The sequence below is a fragment of the Tachyglossus aculeatus genome, chromosome 23, assembly GCF_015852505.1.
Source record: "Tachyglossus aculeatus isolate mTacAcu1 chromosome 23, mTacAcu1.pri, whole genome shotgun sequence".
Lineage (NCBI taxonomy): Eukaryota > Metazoa > Chordata > Mammalia > Monotremata > Tachyglossidae > Tachyglossus > Tachyglossus aculeatus.
Genome location: NC_052088.1, coordinates 31,596,588 through 31,613,742, shown reverse-complemented (window position 1 = coordinate 31,613,742; position 17,155 = coordinate 31,596,588). Strand labels below are relative to the sequence as shown.

Genomic DNA, 17,155 nt, shown 5'->3' with positions numbered 1-17,155 from the left:
TCGGATGGGAAAGATGGTGGTCGGGTTGACGATGGGAAAAATAGGAGGAATGGGTTTAGGAAAGAAGATGAGTAGCTCCGTGTTAGCCATTGTCAATTTTAAAGGAGTGGTAGACTATCCATGGGGATATTCAGAATTTACTCCAGTTGAGGAGCATAATATTCCTATTCTACTGGCATGATGAGATTTGATGTCCTTGTGGTAGGAGGAATTGTGAGATTGCAGGGTAGGAGAGAGATCAGGGTCAGGGATGTAGATTGGGAAGTGGAACATATAGCTGAAGCCGTGAGAGATGAGTGAGTGAGTGTAAAGGGGGAAGACCTTCGTGGGACTCCCACAGTTGGGGAGTGATCTTAGCTAGATCTTAGAAACATATGTTTCCTTAGTACTTCTTTCTGAGTAGCGACATTGTGGCTTCTCACTTCTCATGCTTTTTGTTCCTCTGCTAGGTTCTTGGAAACCAGAAGCTGAAGCAGAAAGTGGTGACTCGACGACAGGTAAGCTAATTCCGTTTTGTACATTCTCTTCACCTCCAGTTTTGCCAAAATGCTTGTTTTCATTATGCAGTTTGGCTAGAACATTGTTAGGGAATCAAGAAATGTTCACCTGAGGGCGTGCGCCTGTCTGGCTAAAGCACGCCGTGATGTCTGAAGAAATGGCACATGTGCATGCAAATGGCATCAGGAGGGGTAATACCACAGTGGAACCTTTTCTTAAAGCGAGGTTTTGAACTAGGCAGCCTTGTAGGAGGACTGGGTTTACTTGGCTTCCAAAGCTATAGTTTTACCCAGTTGGGGCGGTTTGAAATTCGTTACGAGACTGTAAGCTTGTTGTGGGCAAGGAACGCGTCTACCAACTCTGTTATACTCTCCTGTTGTAGTACAGTGCTCCGCACACAGTAAGTGCTCAGTAAATACGATTGATTGCTCCTTGTGGGTAAGGAACATGTCTAGCAACACTGTTATACTGTACTCTCCTAAGTGTTTAGTAGAGCACTCTCCCTGCCACGCAGTAAGCACTCAGTATGACTGACTGAAAATGCCAAAGAGATGAAACTCTTAAGTGAAGCCCTTCTGGAAGGCTTTCTAATCAGTTTGGTTACGCGAGGAGCAGCATTGAAGAGTTTGAAAGTTTATGTTTTAAATTGGTCCGGATAGAGATTGGTGTGGAACAAACGAATCGTACAATTTAGAAGGAAGGGTCAGTCAGTCGTTCGATCGTAGTAGCGCTTCCTTGTGTAGAGCACTGTACTAAGCGCTTGGAAGAGTACCACAGAACAATATAACAGACACATTCCCTGCCCACAGTCAGCTTACAGTCTAGAAGGGGGACACATCTTCCTAGTTCTTTTCATTTGGAAGGGAGAGGGTTGGAGCTCCCATGGGGCTGGGATCAGAGCGTGTGGTAGCCCATTGAAGGGACCACGATCAGTGGGTTTAGGAGCCCAGCGTAGGGGTTGCCCTTGCCACCTACCCGGAGGGCTTGGCTGGCCACATTGGTGCCTCGAGAGTCTGGAGGGTGGGAAGGAGCTACCCAGAGCAGCTCCAGTCTGCCCGCCAGCTGATGAAGGCAACAGGAAACCCGCTCTGCTGGTTGGAGCTACTTCGTGCCAGCTGAGGCAGGAGCCGCCATCTGGGCTCGTCACAAACTCCTTTCTGACTCCAGTGGGTGGGGCAGGGCCACGTACCTCCTGCCCAGATCCTGTGGAGTTAAGGGCGATGGTGCCACCTTCGTGACGGCCTAGTGGATAGATCACAGGCTTGGGAGTCAGAGGACCTGGGTTCTAATCCCCTCTCTGCCACTTGTCTGCTCTGTGACCTTGGACCAGTCAGTTAACTTCTCTAGGGTCCCAGTTACCTCATCTGTAAATGGGGGATTAAGACCGTGAGGCCCATGGATCATGTCCAACCCGATCAATCTTGTATTTACCCCAGTGCTCAGTACAGGGCCCGGCACACGGTAAGCGCGTAAAAAATGCCACAATCATTATTGTTATGCCGAGACTAGAGCCGGGGGGGACTGTGCTCAAAGGTAATATTTGGTTTCATATGGGAAAGGTGGCTTGAGAGCAATCCTGCCTCTGACCTGGAATGACTTCCCTCCTCAAATTCGACAGACAATGACTCCCCCCCCCGCAATTCCAAGTCTTATTGAAGGCACATCTCCTCCAAGAGAGCGGCTTAGTCAGGGAAGGCGTTTCCTCTTCTCCTGCTCCCTTTGTTCAACCCCCCTCCCAGCCCTACCGCACTTATGTACATATCTGTCATTTATTTATATTAATGTCTGTCCCGTCGTCCCCCCCCCCCCCCCAAAAAAAAAAACTGTAAGCTCAGTCTGTAAGAAGCAGTGTGGTGCAGTGGAAAGAGCCCGGGCTTTGGAGTCAGAGGTCATGGGTTCAAATCCCGGCTCTGCCAATTACCAGCTATGTGAATCTGGGCAAGTCACTTCACTTCTCTGTGCCTCAGTTACCTCATCTGTAAAATGGGGTTTAAGACTGTGAGCCCCCCGTGGGACAACCTGATCACCTTGTAACCTCCCCAGCGCTTAGAACAGTGCTTTGCACATAGTAAGCGCTTAATAAATGCCATTATTATTATTATTATTATTATTGTGGGAAGGGAATGTGTTGTATTGTTGTAGTGTACTCTCCCAAACGCTTAGTACAGTCCTGCGCACATAGTAAGCGCCCAATAAATATGACTGAATGAATGAAAAATTCATGTCTAACACTAAGGTAATGATGATGATGATGGTATTTGTTAAGCACTTACTATGTGCCAAGCACTGTTCTAAGTGCTGAGCACTGTTCAAAGCAGTGAGTTTCTCTCTCTCTCTCTCTCTCTCTCTCTCTCTCTGTCTCTCCTCTCTCTCTCTCTCTCTCTCTCTCTCTCTCTCTCTCTCTCCTCATTTTGTCTATCGAGCATTTTGCTTTGGAATCTGACCGAGCCCTTGAAACCGTATGATTATTTAGCAAATACTTGCAGCAAGTGACCGACTCCTTGAAATGGTCACAAGATAGAACTACTGTTCCTTAAGTATCTAATCTTTGTCCCTTTTTTTCCAAGGTCCAAAGGTGACCTACATACCCCCACCCCCACCAGAGGATGAGGCATCTATCTTTGCACATTACCAGACAGGTATAAACTTTGACAAATATGACACGATTCTTGTGGAAGTATCAGGACATGACGTCCCACCAGCAATTCCGGTTAGTAGAATACTATAATGGGATTTCTCTTTTGAGTAGTTCTGTGAAATATAGTTAGTAAAAATGCATTCCTAATAATTCAAGTGTGGGACATCATTTCTATTCCTATTCAACCCCTTCACCACTCTTGAGCGTCAGGTTTTGGAAACCGATTAGTAAAATGCATTCCTAATAATTCAAGTGTGGGACATCATTTCTATTCCTATTCAACCCCTTCATCACTCTTGAGCGTCAGGTTTTGGAAGCCGATTAGGTGAGATACAGCATTTTAGAAGTGGTGAGAAGTAACTGGATAGTAGTTTGGGAATCTTTGAAAGAAAGAAAAGTCCATATTTGAAGCTAAAGCTAGTCCACTCTGACTCATTTGTGCATCATTCAAAAATTTACGTTCCCCAGAAGTTTAATGGTTCTTGTTTGAACCTTTCAGGGGAGTTGGACTCAACAGAACCGTAAGGGAAACCCAATTGCAATAAAGAACCTGAGTTCTAATCCCAGTTCCACCATGTGTCTGCTGTATGACCTTGGGCAAGTCACTTAATTTCTCTGTGCCTCAGTCACTTCATCTGTAAAATGGGAATTAGGCTATGAGCCCCGTGTGGGACAGGGACTGTGTCCGACCTAGTTAACTTGTATCTACCTTAGCACTTGGTGTAGAGAAGCAGCGCGGCTTGGTGGGTAGAGCACAGACCCCGGGAGTCAGAAGGTCCTGAGTTCTAGTACCGGCTCTGTCACGTGTCTGCTGTGTGGCCTTGGGCAAGTCACCTCACTTCTCTGGGCCTCGGTTACCTCATCTGTAAAATGGGGATTAAGAGTGTGAGCCCTATGTGGGGCAGGGACTGTGTCCAACCTGATTAACTTGTATCTACCCCAATGCTTAGAACAGTGCTTGGCACATAGTAAGCGCTTAACAAGTACCATTAAAAAAATAAAGGAAACACAGTTGCAGTAGAGTTAATCTCGATCCACGGATTAGCTTTCGAGCGGGAATCTGCAGGCCAGGGTGTCTGGGTTGGCTGGAAAATCATAGGCAATTGCAGTACATCTCAAAGATATCAAGAATTAAGGAGTATAATCACTGTTTTTTTCATAGACTTTTGAAGAGGCCAACCTCTGTCAGACGCTCATTAATAATATTGCCAAAGCTGGATATTCCAAACTTACTCCAGTGCAGAAGTATAGTATTCCTATCATCCTAGCAGGAAGAGATTTGATGGCTTGTGCCCAGACGGGGTCTGGAAAGACTGTAAGTGTGTCTGTTGGGAGCGGGGAGGGGAGGGGAGGTGTGTGCTGGGAATTGTGGGGAAGGAGTTTGTCTTGGGTGCTTTTTTGGAGAAATAGGAGATCTCCCGACATCCTCTTGAGAAGTAGTGGGGCCTAGTGGGAAGAGCAAGGACCCAGGAATCAGAGGACCTGGATTTTAATTCCGGCTCTGCCACGGGTCTGCTGTGTGACCTTGAACAATCACCCCTCTTCTCTGGGCCTCAGTTTCCTCATCTACAAAATAGGGATTCAATACCTGTATTCCCTCCTACTTAAGCTTTATCTTGTATCTCCTCCAGCGCTTAATTCAGTGCTCGGCACATAGTAAGTGCCTCACAAATACTGTTATTATAATGATGATGATTATTATTATCTTTATAGTACAGCTTACTTACAAAGTAGGAAATTGATTACATTTTCTGCTTCCTTTATATGCTGACCACTTTAAGAGGTCTGTGGCTGGGTTTTTGTTTTTTTCCACAAAGTTACCCAGTATTAGGGAGAGCTGATTCTTGAGTGTTTTATCTGGGAGGCACTGTTGATGTTGGATAAAACTGATACCTTCATAATAACTTCAAAAAAGTTTCTTAACAAACTTGGAGGCCTTCTGAGGTGCCTGGCTTATATCAAACCAATGAGTGCTTCTTAGAGCAGATTTAATGGTTATCTCCCATTTGACGTAATCCAAGTGCCCAATCACTATCAGGTATTTTTTAAGTACTCAAATAACATTTTGAGGCAGGATAGATGGGGAGACTTGCAATTATATTCTTTATAGTATAAACCTAAGGCATGAGGACCTATATTCTAGTAGTTAGGGAAAGTACTGTTATTTCTTTTCTGGAAAAAAACCATTATTCCCCAGTGTTTGAAGATAGGCAGAAATAAGACGATCCTTCCTGAAATGATCTCTTTTTTGAATAACAATTCCATTCACAATTCCACTTCCAGGCTGCTTTTCTTTTGCCAATATTGGCCCATATGATGCGGGAGGGAGTGACCGCCAGTCGTTTTCGAGACCAGCAAGAACCAGAGTGCATCATCGTGGCTCCGACTAGAGAACTGATTAACCAGATCTTTCTGGAAGCGCGGAAGTTTTCTTTCGGGTGAGTACTTAACTGCAGAACCGCTAATACGAACAGCATTCTTGTAGGTGGGTAAAAGAAAATCCAGCCTGGTGGCTGGGTTACTTTGAATGAAGGGAACTGCACGTATCCAGGGCCTCCTGTGTCTATGCTTCATGCTTACCCCTGAGTTTCACTGCTCGCATTTTCCGATGCTACCAAGTCCCAAAGCCTCCTAATGATGCAATTCAGCGGCAAAGCAGCTCAGTTTTGGCAGAATGCGGTTCATGGCACCTGGCACCCAGCTAATGTCTGGGAGAGGAAGGCTAAAGAGAGAAGCAGTGTGGCCTGGTGGATAGAGCATGGCCCTGTGAGTCAGAAGGACCTGGGTTCTAATTCTGGCTCTGCCACTTGTCTGCTGTGTCGCTTTGGGCAAGTCACTGTTCTGGGCCTCAGTTCCCTCATCTGTCAAATGGGGTTTGAGGCTGTGAGCCCTGTGTCGGGCAGGGCCCGTGTCCAACCCGATTATCTTGTATCTACCCCAGCGTTGAGAACAGTGCCCGGCACAGAGTAAGCGCTTAACAAATACCATAAAAAGAGAGAAAGAGAGAGACGGGGGGATGGGAGAGAATGAGGAGCGAGGTTTTTCTGTTCATTTGTGGCAGAAATAATTGTGTAAGATTCCTTATCTCTGAGAGGATATTGTGACACGGATTTGTCACGAGTAGGTTTGAGAGTCTGAAGTCCAGGGATCTCATGTTTTTATTAAGAGGGTGGAAGTTGTCACGCTGCAGTTCATTCCTAGTCAAGATTTCCTGTCATAAATGCACTTGAGCCATCAGCCTTTTAAGAGTGCTTTAAGGACTAAGCACTTCAATCCTTACTCCACCCTCCCTCCCCACCTTCTGTCATACCACTTAAGTAAACACCTTAAAAGCCACCGCCATTGCTTCCTGCTACCTTTTAGGGAAGCAGCGTGGCTCAGTGGAAAGAGCATGGGCTTTGGAGTCAGAGGTTAAGGGTTCAAATCCCGGCTCCGCCACTTGTCAGCTGTGTGACTTTGGGCAAGTCACTTCACATCTTTATACCTCAGTTCCCTCATCTGTAAAATGGGGCTTAAGACTGTGAGCCCCCCGTGGGACACCCTGATCACCTTGTAACCTTCCCAGTACTTAGAACAGTGCTTTGCACATAGTAATCACTTAATAAATGCCATTATTATTATTATTATTTTACTTTAAGATCTGTCTCAACTGCTAGAATGTAAGCTCCTTGAAAGTAGGGATCACATCTAACTACTCTCCCAAACATTTAGCATTCTGCATACTGCTCAATAAATTGCATTGATTTTTCTTAATATTCAGAAAGGAAAATATGCCAGTTCCTAGGAACCCTAATTTTCAAAAACCCTAACGTCTTCAGGGAGCAAGAGGGTAGTTGATGATTAATACCACCGTTTAATACTAGTGTAATGGAGTACTTGGTTCTCTTCTGATAAATGGTGAGGTAAACTGAAAATTTTTTTTCATGTCAACAGAACTTGTGTCAGACCTGTTGTGATATATGGAGGAACGCAGATGGGCCATTCAATTCGCCAAATAATGCAAGGCTGTAATCTCTTGTGCGCTACCCCCGGAAGGTTGATGGACATCATAGGTAAAGAGAAGGTAGGACCTAAAAGTAAGAACGGAATTGTAGGAGTAATTCAGTTTTGTTGACAAAGGATCCTCAGTGTTTTCATTCGATCCCTCTGTGTCTTTGGATGAGTTTCTTCGATGGATTCTAAACCGAGACTGTGGGCGTTCATGGTACGTCCTACCAGAAAATGGAAACTTTCTATGTAGAATTCTAGTCAGGGCTGAGTCAAAGATTGTCCCTACAGATAGTTGAGTTGAATGAGAGTTAATCCTTCTTACCGAAGCACACTTTAAGTATCAAGACTGTATGTGAAGTTGATGTGCACCTTATTGTTGCCATGGGACACTACTCAAATTCCAGGAGACTGCATAGAGTAGCTACTAGTTAGGAACCTGAAAGTCATTTGGATTTTTTGGGGGATGGGGGAGACTTATAAATTCTTAAAAGAAATCAAAATTTTAATTGCCAGCTTCCACTTCATTTCAAAGGAATGGGATGGATCATAACTTGTGAAAACTCATGCTATTTTTTTATTTTAATCTCTCATTTTTGCCCCTTTTCCAGAGTATCTCTTTTTGTTCCCCATGGATAATTATGGTGCTAAGCGCTTACTATGTGCCAAGCACTGTTCTAAGCACTGGGGCAGGTACAAGGTTATCAGTTTGGACACAGTCCCTGTCCCACGTGGGACTCACAGTCTAGGTAGAAGGGACTATGATTCAATCCCCCATTTTTACATGAGAGGAAAATGAGGCCTAGAGAAGTTGAACGACTTTCCAAAGCACTCGCTGCTTTCATATTTTCCTTCACCTGACCTCCTGCCCCATGTCAGGTCCTTGTGATATTAAGCAGTAGCGCTCTGGGGCTCAGCTCAGTCAGGTGACTAATTTTTTTTTTCTACCTCAGTTTTTCAAGTCTTTGGCTCTTTCAATCTCTCCAGTGCCACAAAACCTTGCTCAGCATTGAGCCATGTAGCGATAGGGCCACCAACCTTTGTCTCCTTGGAAAAAACTCAATTAGTGAAGCAGCAGCCTCAGGGATAGAGCACAGTCCTGGGAGTCAGAAGGACCTGGGTTCTAATCCTGGCTCTGCCACATGTCTTCTGTGTGACCTTGGGCAAGTCACTTCATTTCTCTGGGCCTTAGCTACCTCATCTGTCAAATGGGGATCAAGAGTGTGAGCCCCATGTGGGACAGGGAACTGTGTCCAACAGAGCCCAGATAGCTCAGTCGTTAGAGCATCAGACTTTTAATCTGAGGGTCCAGGGTTCAAGTCCCTGTTTGGGTGGATTGTCCTTTGGAGAAGCAGTGTGGCTTAATGGAAAGAGCACAGGCATTGGAGTCAGAAGACATGGGTTCTAATCCTGGCTCCACCACTCATGAGCTGTGTGGCCTTGGGCAAGCTGCTTGACTTCTATGTACTTCAGTTACCTCATCTGTAAAATGGGGGTGAAGACTGTGAGCCCCACTTGGGACAACCTGATTACCTTGTGTCTGTCCCAGCATTTAGAACAGTGCTTGGCACATAATAATAATAATAATGATGGTATTTATTAAGTGCTTACCATGTGCAAAGCACTGTCCTAAGCGCTGGGGAGGTTACAAGGTGATCAGGTTGTCCCACAGGGGGCTCACAGTCTTAATCCCCATTTTACAGATGAGGTGACTGAGGCACAGAGAAGTTAAGTGACTTGCCCAAAGTCACACAGCTGACAAGTGGCGGAGCCGAGATTTGAACCCATGAACTCTGACTCCAAAGCCCGTGCTCTTTCCACTGAGCCATGCCGCTTCCCCAAGTAAGCGCTTAACAAGTGCCATTATTATTATTATTAGCTTGTATCTACACCAGTGCTCAGAACAATGCTTGACACATAGTAAGTGCTTAACAAATACCATATTATTATTACTGTTATTAAATGGTGTGAATTCTCGTGTTACTGCCCCCAGCCAGCTCTTAAGTAGTTCCGTACAAAATGAGTTTTGTAAACCTTCTAAATAAAGTGTAATTTTGCTGGGAAATAATATGAAGGACCTAAAGGTGATGAGCATGTTAACACTAACTTACATGTAAGAGAGCATGTTAGAAGCAGTGTGGCTCAGTGGAAAGAGCACAGGCTTTGGAGTCAGAGGTCATGGGTTCAAATCCTGGCTTCACCACTTGTCAGCTGTGTGACTTTGGGCAAGTTGCTTGATTTCTCTGTGCCTCAGTTCCCTCATCTGTAAAATGGGGATTAAGTCTGTGAGCCCCACGTGGGACAACCTAATCACTTTGTATCCTCTCCAGCGCTTAGAACAGTGCTTTGAACATAGTAAGCGCTTAATAAATGCCATTATTATTATTATTATGTAAGGTCCAAGAGATGTATGTAAACAATTTCATGTCAACATGTGTAAGCACGTATTAACTTCTTTGTTGACCCTGCCAAACCAAAAGCTTTTCATAGATCTGTTTGACATGTGACCTGACTTAGGTGCTCACACTGATTATAGTCAGTTCAGCACATAGGCCAAACCTGAGCTCTTTAATAATAATAATAATAATAATTTTGGTATTGGTTAAGTTCTTTGTAACGAGCTCTGTACTAAGTGCCAAGGTTTACAAAAGATAGATCAGGCACTGTCCCTGACCAACATAGGGTTCGCAGTCTGAGGGATGTCTTTGGTGTCCTGGTGTATTGTACCAGTAGTAGGAGGGGGGGTAATAGCAGTGCAAAATGCAGCAGCTATATGTTGATGTGAAGCCACCCAACTCTTCCTCACTTTTTTTTACCCTCTCACTCTCACACTCTCTCATTCTCTCTCTCTCTCTCTTTTTCTCTCTCTCTCTCTCTCTCTCTCTGTCCCTCTGCTCAGAGCACATGTGGGGCAAAACCTGGGTGCTACTGTGCAGTGAAAAATACTGTAAGAAATATTGTTAAACTGTAGTTGAGCGCTCACAATGAAGTTCCAAAAGAAGAACTTTGCAACGAGGGATGGCTGTAACTGTAAAATGGATTATCTGGATTTACGGATTTAACTGGGTATTGGAGAAAGTGTGCTTTATTTAGTGCCCACCTCTGTGAAAGGAAGTTTCTGCGGGGTCAGTTTTCAGACCTTTAAAGGGGGCTTGAGGGGATTTTTTCTTACCTCCCCAATCTTCTTTTAGTAGATTCCTGGTCTGCGGAGAGGAGTTATAGCAATTAGAGCCATGTAGAGATAGGACCACCGCCCTTGTGTCTCCTTGAAAAAACCCAACAGGCGGGGTAAATTTCCATGTTGATGCACCCAGGCTAGGTCTTAATTGGTTCCATATAGAGTCATGCGAATGTTCTAAATAAAGTGTCATTTTATATGGAAAATAATATGATGGACCAGAAAGTGTTGAACACATTATAGTTATAGTTATGCAACAGCTGTATGTTGACATGTAACCACCAACATGCTCTCTCACTCACTCACTCTCTCACTCACTCAAATATATACACACACACTCTCTCTCTCTGTTCAGAGCACATGTAGGGCAAAACTTGGGTGCTATTGTGAAATGAAAAAATACCGTAAGAAATATTGTCAAACGTTAATTGAGCTATTGTGATGAAGTTCCAAAAGAAGAGCATTACAATGAAGCTGTCATCAGGCTTCCATGCACCTCAGAGTCACTTCACATCAGTATCCATGATGCCCTTCTGAGCTTAGGTTCCCTGGCCTTCTCCCCAAGGGTTAATTGAAGTGACCTCATAAATCCTCAGCAATCTGGACTCACTTTGGTCCCTGTGTTCCTGTCCCTTCCCATTTAATCGGAGTCATAGATGATGATGGCATTTATTAAGCGCTTACTATGTGCCAAGCACTGTTCTAAGCACTGGGGAGGTTACAAGGTGATCAGGTTGTCACACGGGGGGCTCACAGTCTTCATCCCCATTTTACAGATGAGGTAACTGAGGCACAGAGGAGTTGTGACTTTCCCAAAGTCGCACAGCTGACTATTGGTGGAGTCGGGAATTGAACCCATGACCTCTGACTCCAAAGCCAGTGCTCTTTCCACTGAGCTATGCTGTTTCTCTAGATGAAAACTCACTGTGGCCTAGTGGAAAGAGCACAAGCCTGGGAATCAGGGGTACTGGGGTCTAATCCTGGCTCTGCCACTTGCCTGTTGTGTGGCTGTGGGCAATTCAAGTAACTTTTCCAGGCCTCAGTTATTTCATCTGTAAAATGGGGAATCAATACCCATCCTCCCTCCCACTTACTGGGGTCCCATGCAGGACAGGGACTGTGTCCACTCGATTATAATGAGAAACAATGTGGCTTAGTGGAAAGAGCCTGGGCTTAGAAGTCAGAGGTCGTGGCTTCTAATGCCGGCTCCGTCACTTGTCAGCTGTATGACTTTGGGCAAGTCATTTAACTTCTCTGTGCCTGGTACGTTATCTGTAAAATGGGGATTAAGACCTGAGACAACCTGATAACCTTGTATCTACCCCAGCCCTTCGAACAGTGCTTGACACATGTCATCATTATTATTATCTGGTACCTACCTCAGCGCATAATACAGTACTTGGCACTTAGAAAGCACTAAACAAATACCACAGTTGTTACTATTATCAACGTGTGTATCAGTGAGTGAATGAATGAATGAATGAGTGATGTTTATAGCCCGAGGAGAAACACAAAGGAAAACAAACACTGTAGGTTGTCTTTGGGTAGGGAGCTGAGACTTACTAGGGCCCCTGTGAGAGGAGGAATTAAGAGCACCAAATCGAAGAAGCAGCTGGAAGAAAAGTGTTGGGGTCGACTATTAGCACAAGGTAATTGTTATTAGTATTGCACGCATCAGCACCTATGTAGCCACTTGGAGAAGTTTGCTCTTTCAGTTATGCAAAATGAGTTTGCCAGTTGAACTAGGTTACTTGTTTAATTTTATGAGTTGCTGTCCCCTTAAAGGCAGTAATGTTGCAAACAAGTGTGCAGGTAATGTTCTCAATTTTTGAAGTCTCAAATGTCCTCAAATAATAATTTATTATTGGCAGCAGGAAGCTGCTTCTACCCCAGAATAGAAGCTACTGTGCATTTGAAGAAGTGGTGGTTCACAATTGCCTGTGTTATGAAGTGAGTATCAATTTTCTTTCTGCCCTTTGAAAAATTCTCCCAAGATTGGTCTCAGCCACATCAAGTACTTAGTGTTGGATGAAGCTGATCGTATGCTGGATATGGGCTTTGGGCCAGAAATGAAGAAGTTAATCTCTTGCCCAGGAATGCCATCCAGGGAACATCGCCAAACTCTGATGTTTAGCGCCACTTTCCCAGAAGAAATTCAGCGGTGAGTATACCTCGCCCTTCAATACGTCAGTATTTTTAGAAGAGCCGTAAGAGTTGGAAAGTTCCCACCTTTGGCAAAAGGAGAGAAGGAGACCTCCAGCTCTTTAGGTACTTCTGTTTTAAGGCTTTATGATGCCATCCCCTCATTCTTTCTCCTACATACCCTCTCCCTCCCCCTTAAAGCTGTTTCATAAACATTAAGATTCAGGCTTTCTCTTTCCCAACCTGATAGGGATGATGGAGGTTAAGTGAACATAAAAATGTGTTTAACTTTTTTGGGAAGAAAGGTACTGTATAAATCAATCAATCAATTGTATTTACTGGGCACTTACTGTGTGCAAGGTACTGTGTAAAACTCCTGGGAGAGTGCAATACAACGGAGCCGATAGATGCATTCCCTGCCCACAGTGAGTTTACAGTTTAGAGGAGAAATAAAATGAAAAATATAAATGAAAGGTATTGTTTCTAGCTATTAAATGCTTTTGAGTTTGTTGGAGGAGGTTTGGAGAGCCCTTAGAGAAACATCCCGAAAGGGGGAGTTTGAGGAGAAGCTTTTCGATAAGTGAGGGAGAAAACTTCTTCACATCTGTAAGCTTTCTCAGAAGAGCATGGAGAGGGACAGGAGCGGGGCCCATTCTTAGGCCGTTAAAGACAAAATCATTTTTATGAAACTTCTGTTTAGGTGATTTGTTCCAATTTGGAAAAAAAACAGCAACACAACTCCTATTAAGAACGAGAGCTGCTGTGCAGAGAGCCAGTTGTACAATTTAACCACATATTAATGGGTTTCATTGTGAATCCAGTGGTTTTCACTGCCTTGCCCAATCCATGACCTGGCAGTTTTGTTTTTTTTAATTCCTTGTCACCCACCATTCATTCATTCATTCAATCGTATTTATTGAGCGCTTACTGTGTGCAGAGCACTGTACTAAGCACTTGGGAAGTACAAGTTTGCAACATATAGAGACGGTCCCTACCCAACAGCGGGCTCACCAATCCTCAGCTTGGCTGGGTAAACCCCCACTAGAGAACCAGGGCTTCTCAGTTTCCAGGGGTCTCCCACATAACCTGTGACATCATTCCGGCATGTCCTGGACAGAGCAATCTGATGAGGTCGTTTTCCTGGGTGCCTCGAGTCAGAGCAATAACTGTCACTTCCAGCAGGAGCTGGAGGGAAAGAGAAGGAAAGGGAAAGAAAGGAGGGAGGGAGGAAAGGGGAGGGAAAGGAGAGAGAAAGGGGCAGGATAGCTTGAAGGGCAGGCACTGGTCCAGATTAGGCTTTTTCTCTCCCCTCTCATCAGGGACGTAGCCGGGGGTGGGCAACAGTGGCACAGTCCCCTCCTTGCCACCCAAAGCCACCTGTGGGAGCCGTCTCCTGTGGGAACGTCCTCCCGGACAGAATGGGGCAAGGGTTCCCCACTCTGAATGACACAGCGTAGGTGGCCTGGGTCTGACCATCTCTGGCCCACCCGCTTGGCCCTGGGACTCTCCAGGGCCTCTCTGGTCCTTTGTGGGCTGCTCAGGTACATTCTGAGAATCAGGCCCGTCTTCCCCACCCACCCTGCACTTCCCCCACAACCGACAGACACACAGAGGTCCTCAGTTAGCCTCCGGCTGACTCTCTTTCTGTCTGTTCTGGCTTTTAGGTAGGTTGAAGCGGTGGGATTTTGTGTGACAGTGGCACTGTGCAGTCAATCAGTGGCATTTATTAATCAATCAATCAATCGTATTTATTGAGCGCTTACTATGTGCAGAGCACTGTACTAAGCGCTTGGGAAGTACAAATTGGCATCACATAGAGACAGTCCCTACCCAACAGTGGGCTCACAGTCTAAAAGGGGGAGACAGAGAACAGAACCAAACATACCAACAAAATAAAATAAGTAGGATAGAAATGTACAAGTAAAATAAATAAATAAATAAATAAATAGAGTAATAAATATGTACAACCATATATACATATATACAGGTGCTGTGGGGAAGGGAAGGAGGTAAGACGGGGGGATGGAGAGGGGGACGAGAGGGGGACGAGGGGGGAGAGGAAAGAAGGGGCTCAGTCTGGGAAGGCCTCCTGGAGGAGGTGAGCTCTCAGTAGGGCCTTGAAGGGAGGAAGAGAGCTAGCTTGGCGGATGGGCAGAGGGAGGGCATTCCAGGCCCGGGGGAGGACGTGGGCCGGGGGTCGATGGCGGGACAGGCGAGAGTGAGGTACAGTGAGGAGATTAGTGGTGGAGGAGCGGAGGGTGCGGGCTGGGCAGTACTGTGCGCAGAGCATTGTACTTCACACTTGGGAGAGTGAAATTCAGTGGTGTTGGTTCCCTGCCTGGAAGGACTTTATAGACTAGAGACGGCGCATTGTGGAGCATTGGCCTCCCCCGAGTCGAGGCCCTGGTTTTCTGGTTTTAAATACCAAGATCTCCTTCTCAGGCTCAAATCCATTTTTTTTAATGGTGAATGTTAAGCACTTACTATGTTCCAGGCATTGTACTAAGTGCAGGGGTTGATACAAGCTAATCAGGTTTTCCCGTTTTCCAGATGAGGTAACTGAGGTATAGTGAAGTGACTTGCCTGGGGTCACATAGCAGATGAGAACCAGGTTGTGCTGAAATCCACCCTCTCCTCTGCATCCAAACTGCTACCCACACTAATCCACGCACTTCTCCTGTCCTGCCTTGATTATTCTATCAGCCTCCATGCTGACCTCCCTGCCTCATGCCTGTCACTACTGCAGTCCATGCATCGCTCTGCTGCCCAGATCACTTTTCTACAAGAAACATTCAGTCCACGTTTCCCCACTGCTCAAGATCCTCCAGTGTTTGCCCATCCATCTCTTCATCAAACAAACTCCTTGCCATCTGCTTTAAACCACTCTCGCTTTGCCCGATTCATTTGAAATGTGGTGTTGGAGAAGGCTTCTGCAAATACCATGGATTGCCCGAAAGACCAACAAATGGATTTTGGAGCAAATTAAACCAAAGTGGTCTTTGGAAGGTCAAACGACTCGACTTAGATTAGCATATTTTGGTCACATAATCAGTCTCTGGAGAAGACACTAATGTTAGAAAAAGTCCAGGGAAAATGTGGCAGAGGCAGACCTGCAGCTAGATGGGTAGAGACCATAACAACGATAATGGAAGAACCGTTAGAAAGGTTGCAGATTATGGCAGAGGACAGGACGTTCTGGAGAAAGTATATCCCTGGAGTCGCTATGAATCGGAAATGACTCGATGGCACTTAATAATAATAATAATAATAACAATAATCACTTTGCCCCATCCTTCCTCACCTCGCTGCTCTCCTACTATAACCCAGCATACACACTTCATCCCCTTAATGCCAACCAACTATTGTACCTTGATCTATTTTGCCTCCAAGCTCTCGTCCATGTCCTACCTCTGGCCTGGAATGCCTTCCCTCTTCACATCCAACGGACAGTTACTCTCCCCCTCCAAAACCTTATTGAAGGCACATCTCCTCCAATAGGCTTTCCATGACTGAACCCTCATTTCCTCTTCTCTCATTCCCTTCTGCATCAACCTGACTTGCTCCCTTTTCTCTTCCCCCCCGTCCCAGCCCCACGGCACTTATGTACATATCCATAATTTATTTTTTTAATGCCTGTTGCCCCCTCTAGACTGTGAGATCGTTGTGGGCAGGGAATGTGTCCACAATATTGTTATATTGTAATAATAATAACTATGGTATTTGTTAGGTGCTTACTATGTGCCAAGAACTATACCAAGAGCTTGGATGACTACAAACAAATCGGGTTGGACACACAGTCCCTTGTTCCACATGGGGCTCACAGTTTCAATCCCCATTTTACAGATGAGGTAACTGAGGCCCAGAGAAGTGAAGCGATCTGCCCAAGGTCAGGCAAAGTGGCAGAGCCGGGATTAGAACGCATGACCTTCTGACTCCCAGGGCCGTGCTCTATCCACTAGGCCGCACTGCATATAAAGAACTAGCTATGAATGATTCCTGATCCACAGGTTGCCCGCACCAGGTCCCACTGGTCACTGCCAGGGACAAATCGGTCCGTAGGGTTGCCAGAAAAGCTGATGGTCCGATCTCTCAATCTGAGGGTGACCTAGTTCTTGATTGTCACTTCCTGTACCAAATTCGTAGCTCACATCTTAAATAAGCTCATCACCAAACCAGAGACCAAAGTCAGCCCAGGAGGTGGAAGTCACGAGAGCCATCTGTTGTCCTTTGCCTTTCCAGGTTGGCTGGGGAATTTTTGAAAACCGAATATTTATTTGTTGCCGTCGGACAAGTCGGTGGAGCCTGCAGTGACGTTCAGCAAAGCATTCTCCAAATTGGCCAATATTTAAAACGAGAAAACCTTATCGAAATACTGCGGAATATAGGTAACGCTCTACGATCCCATGTTTATTTGGGGCTATTAGTAAAGATGCGAAAACCAGGTTTCCAATATTTTGTTCTCACTATATTTCCAAATGAAGAGAAGTACAGTTATATACCCCTCTTCTGATATTTTCTGCTTCAAACTTTAACTCCCTTCTCCTTTCCCTTTGAAGCATTTTGATTGACATATCTGGTGAAAGTTGTTAGATAATTAGTCAAAGGAGCCTTTTTATTGAATAGCAATAATAATAATGATGATGGTATTTAAGTGCTTACTGTGTGTCAAGAACTGTTTAAGCACTGGGGTAGATACAAGCTAGGTTGGACAC

General features: G+C 45.2%; 1 protein-coding gene and 1 non-coding gene across 2 annotated transcripts in view; both read left to right on the top strand.

The window, feature by feature from the left end:
- DDX4 (DEAD-box helicase 4) overlaps positions 1–17,155 on the top strand; it is a 58,363-nt gene that overhangs the window by 24,750 nt on the left and 16,458 nt on the right. Inside the window, exons 13-19 of the mRNA XM_038765645.1 lie at positions 450–497; positions 3,066–3,208; positions 4,299–4,451; positions 5,420–5,574; positions 7,070–7,199; positions 12,296–12,462; positions 16,683–16,828. Coding sequence (XP_038621573.1) covers positions 450–497; positions 3,066–3,208; positions 4,299–4,451; positions 5,420–5,574; positions 7,070–7,199; positions 12,296–12,462; positions 16,683–16,828 — 942 coding nt within the window. The remainder of the gene's footprint in view (positions 1–449; positions 498–3,065; positions 3,209–4,298; positions 4,452–5,419; positions 5,575–7,069; positions 7,200–12,295; positions 12,463–16,682; positions 16,829–17,155) is intronic.
- On the top strand, positions 8,385–8,457 carry TRNAK-UUU. Its single transcript has one exon. It is a non-coding gene; the product is annotated as a tRNA-Lys (tRNA).